At 44.1% G+C, this 4,825-nt stretch overlaps 1 protein-coding gene across 1 annotated transcript; it reads right to left on the bottom strand.

The window, feature by feature from the left end:
* Positions 1–269: 269 nt before the first annotated feature.
* LOC123112786 (vacuolar protein sorting-associated protein 22 homolog 1) lies at positions 270–4,571 on the bottom strand. Its single transcript, XM_044533877.1, has 7 exons — positions 4,253–4,571; positions 4,050–4,160; positions 2,504–2,639; positions 2,256–2,410; positions 1,979–2,086; positions 971–1,060; positions 270–579 (listed from the first exon to the last, which is right to left on the bottom strand). The coding sequence occupies exons 1-7, from the start codon at positions 4,301–4,303 to the stop codon at positions 472–474; spliced, it is 759 nt and encodes a 252-aa protein (XP_044389812.1). The 5' UTR covers positions 4,304–4,571; the 3' UTR covers positions 270–471.
* Positions 4,572–4,825: the final 254 nt, after the last annotated feature.

The following is a 4,825-nucleotide window of genomic DNA, read 5'->3' as shown; positions in this document are numbered from 1 at the left end:
ACTAAAGTCCACACACTAAAAAAAATCATATAAACTCCATGTCTTCACACTTAAAATTCGGAATTACTGTGCATGCGATACTCCAATCGATGGCTGCAGCCTGCAGAACATATGTAATGGATAGCTGTAAATTTTGTGTCGGACGAGAGTTGTACTGAAATGATGGTGTGTATAGTAGCACTGCTTAAAATTGAAGCCAATGGATTTCTACAAAACGAGTAAAACTCGACCGGCGTCCACATTTTTTTACTGAAAAAACAACAAAGTTCTGAAGTAATAATCGCACACAATTTACTTTGTCAGGTACTTCCTCTGTAAAGAAATATATTTCTTTACGGAGGGAGTACTACGGTAATGTTTTTCCTTCTTACACAGGACGTACTAGTGAGACAAAAAATGTAACTGCTCCAGTGGTACAGGTGGTTCCAGCTATCATGAACACAAGCGTAACAGTACAACAGCACAGGTAAATTATGACTTTGCTTCGGAACCGGAGGCATCGGAACTGAGGGTGACGCACGGGAACCAGTATCTACGCTTGCCGTCCCTGTGCCCGTCGTCTATCATAGCAAGTCCCTCCTGGTCGGGCGACAGAGTTTCATGGGTTAGAAATAGCCGATGTTATACACGCGGCAAAGAATTTTACTGGCTAATTCTAATCTGGGCATGAAAAGTGTTCATGGTCATGCACATAGCTCCAGAAAATCGCAGTGTAGGTCTCTGTCCAGAGTGAATATGTCAGAGTTCCAACATAACTTGCATTCTACTCCCTCTGTCCGAAAAAGCTTGTCCCAAGCTTGTCCCTCAAATGAATGTATCTAGCACTAACTTGATGCTAAATACAACCATTTGAGGGACAAGTTTTTTCGGAGGAGGGAGTAGAAAACAAAGCTGATTTTCTTTCCTTTTGGCGCAGGAATGAACCATGTAGATTGCTATCATAAAGAGAAAATCCAGAGGCGGTGTTTACCTTGAGCAAAGTTTCAAGGGCATCGATTACACGGCCAGTTGACCATGAGAATTCCTTCTCAACTTGTTCTACGGTGACATAGCCCTTAGCCTGCATGTGAGTGATGTTACAACTAGAGTAATGTGGTATAATGGTATAGGTTACACCAGTTTACAAAGTTCAAAAAAGCGCTAGGCGCTAATTATGCGTTTGGGCACCTACTTGCGCTTTTCTAGCTTAGGCGTGATTAGGCGAAATTAGGCGCAATTAGGCGTTAGTACTGTAACGTGAAGAAATAAGCTAGATGGGCTGGGCTAGCCCACTAAACCATAGGCCCATCTTCATATCCTCCTATTAAAAGCTCTCGTCTGCTGCAGTCGATAGGAAATTTAGGTTTCCTCCTCACGCCGCCTCCCCCCCTCGTCCTTTCTGTCTCGTTGCACGAGGCTGCCTCCCTCCCTCTTCCTCTGTCCCTTGTCGGAGAAGCTCGATCCCTCGCCGGAGAAGCTCAATCCCTCGCCGGAGAAGCTCGATTTGTCGTCGGGGCAGTTGAATCCCTCGTCGGCGAGGATGAATCCTCGCAGGGGAGGTCGAATCCTCGCCGGGGAGACTGATTTCTCACCTCAGAAAGCTGATTCCTCGCCGGAGAGGCTGATTTCTCGCCGGAGGACCTCGCCGGCCGCTTTTTTGAGCGCCTAGGGCCAAAGCGAGGCGCTATGCCAACGCCCAGCGCTTAAGCGCGCCTAGGCGAGCGCCTAATAGCGCCTTCTTGAACAGTGCCAGTTTATGCATGTTCTCAGTTTGATAGGTTCTATCAACCTATGTCTTGCTTGTCCAGTACTCCCTCCGTATCAAAATATAAGACGCCTTTTCACACTAAGACAGTGTCAAAAAAACATCTTATATTTAGATATAGAGGGAGTAACTAACTGGCAAAAGAGTTGTCCAATGTACTGTATGGGGATTTTGACTTTCAACATATGCCAATTGATATGCTTGTATTGTAACAATGTGTCAAAAAACACAAACCTGAGCTAGTTCAAGTATCCCATTATGATCTTTATTTAACTCAGTAGGAACCGATCGCACAAGCTTTTTCTTCCCAACAGAAATTACTTCAAAACCACTACCAAGGACCTGCAAATTCACAAATGAAGGATTACAAGAGCCAGAAAGCTATAAAAGTACATCAAATAACACTGTACTGAGCAAGGATTATCCATTAATTATAATGCAAACTCTAAAATGATGTGAAGCATCAATTTCCCAAACATATTACTCGACAATATAAGCTTATAAGACTGACCTTCAGCTTACTTATAGCACGTAAACAGTCATCTGATGATAATGAACCAAGATCAGTTTTTCTTTTCTGGCAGAGAAGTTTGCGGAGTTCTAGCAAGTCAATAAGACCACCATTATGCGATCTTGTTGCTATGCATATGTCAACGATCTGAACACCTGCCATGATAGAGATGGATGTTAAGCTGAGCATAAAAAGGTATAAGAGAAACTTACAAGATCCAAAGAATACGGAAGCTTAAGTATACCAACCCAATTCATAGTAGAAGTCACCGATTCCTAGGAGCTCTGCCCAAACTCCTTTATTGGATGCCAATGGATCTACTCCAACTTTTGCACACATCTCATGAAACTGTTGTCTAAATACCGAATTTTTACGGATGTCACTCTGCACTAGCACAATCGTATACATAGCATTAGCAGAGGTAACTGAAATATGCTTTGCCATTAGAAATTTATTCTCGTCTCTTGTAGCACATACAGATAAAAATGTAATACCACCACACTGGAATCATGCCATGAAAACAGTGAAATCTAGAACTATCAGCTATCACAAAAAATAGCAATCAATTACACCTAACTGATACTAGATGATACAAAATAAAGTTCTACTTGGTGTTCTCTGGATCCAGACAGGTGTTTTAGCATAATATAAGGTTTCACTTGGTTTGATACGGAGGTGATTAACTGATTATTGATCAATTGTCACTAAAATAGTACTCCCTCTGTAAAATAATATAAGATCGTTTAGATCACTACTTTAGTGTAGTGATCTAAAGGATCTTATATTATTTTACAGAGGGAGTAGAAATCAACAAATGAAATAGCTGACATTGCATAATTTATTTATTTTTGCCATAAACCATAATGGTAACATATAGCTTTCTATATGTACAGTACAATCTGCTGGATGCAAATTTGATAAGGTACGCCATGATGGAGAATATCAAAATGGCTGATTTTCCCCCCTCTTGACATCTTTCCCAATAGTATAGCATATTAGTCAGACTGGAGTATATATGAGTAATTCCGCACAACAACAACAACAACAACAACAACAACAAAGCCTTTGGTCCCAAACAAGTCGGGGTAGGCTATAAACGGCGCGCCACCGGGGGGTGACGGCCCGGCCCTTGCCCATTTGACACCACACCCAGGTTCCGATGTAGCGTGTCGCTGAGAGGATTACGCCCCAACGAAAATCTTTTGGGTTTCATCTTCATAAGAGCGGCTGAGTTTTCGCGTTGGCTCGCCAAACCTATCACAACCCTCCTCCTTTACCCGGGCTTGGGACCGGCTATGTTGAGACAACATAGGCGGAGTTATGAGTAATTCCACACACCACACAAAAAATCGCAACAGCATATTATGTTTGCTCAGTTCTGGGTACATGCAGGTCATGCACTTAAAAGCTAATTAGGCGCCCCTTCGAAGTTTAATTGGCAATTTTAATTCATATAGAAGCAGTAAGTAGACTGTTTTCAGTTTTGCCAAAAATAGTCATTCCATTTGTGATTATTAGAATCCAGCAGATACCAGATATTACATCCGTCCCAAATTACTTGTCTTAGATTTGTGGAACTACCATAATCTAAGTCAAGTAATAGATAATCACAGGATCTAGACTAATCTAAGACAAGTAATTTGGGAAGGAGGGAGTACAAACAAGGGCGGAAGATAGCAAGATCGATAGGCAGATCAGAAAAATAGTAAGTATCATGTCAATTCAGTGGAACTACGTGAGCAATTCGTCCCCTCCACTTCAATTCCCCTCAACAACCGCAAAGCAATGAATTACCTTATGCTTGCGAGCGAATTCTTCGAGCTGCGACCTGAAGGTCGCGAGCTGCTCCTGCATGACATCCGTCCTGACCTTGGCCACATTCTCCCCGACCTGACGGAATTTGTCCTGGAAGTTCCCAAGCACATCCGCATCTCAGGATCCAAAGGATGGAAAACCACGCGCCATCTAGGCTAACCAGTAGAAGAATTTGCACGTACGCGAGTCGCCGCCGCGTTCTGCAAGCCGGCGATCCCCGGCCGCCTCCTCATGCTCCTCCTCCTGCCGCGCGCCTCACGCCCTACCGCCCGGTGTCCCGGAGGCGGCGCGCCTATGGGAGGTGGGAGATCGGATGGTGCTAGGTCCTGAGCGCGGGGTGGGATGGGAGGGGCAGCCGGGCAGGGGCGTGCAGTGAAGCCTACGAGGGCGACGGAAGGGTAGGTGGCGTGGCGGTGGAGGGGCGAGCTGCGATGAGCGGTGGCGGAGACTGGAAGCCTGCCGACGGCGAGGGGTCAACGAAGGGATGGGCTGGGTTAAGTTTTTCTTAGAACAAATATGGGCTGGGTTAATTGTGGCTCGGCCTTCCGCTATGGTCTCCGCGCACCACGAACGTTATGAGCCCAGCGCAACTGACTGGAGGATTTCTGTTTTTTTTTCTATTTGTCTTTTCACACTTACATGTTTTTGCTGCTTCTTTATATTTTTCTGTTATTTCTATTTATTTTGTCTCTTTTGTTTTTCCTTTTTTTTGTTTCATTTTTTATCTCTTTGGTTTTTTCTCCTCATTGATTTCA

This window comes from Triticum aestivum, chromosome 5B (genome assembly GCF_018294505.1).
Source record: "Triticum aestivum cultivar Chinese Spring chromosome 5B, IWGSC CS RefSeq v2.1, whole genome shotgun sequence".
Taxonomy (NCBI): domain Eukaryota; kingdom Viridiplantae; phylum Streptophyta; class Magnoliopsida; order Poales; family Poaceae; genus Triticum; species Triticum aestivum.
The sequence above is the reverse complement of the archived record's forward strand: the minus strand, read 5'-3'. Positions and strand labels throughout refer to the sequence as shown.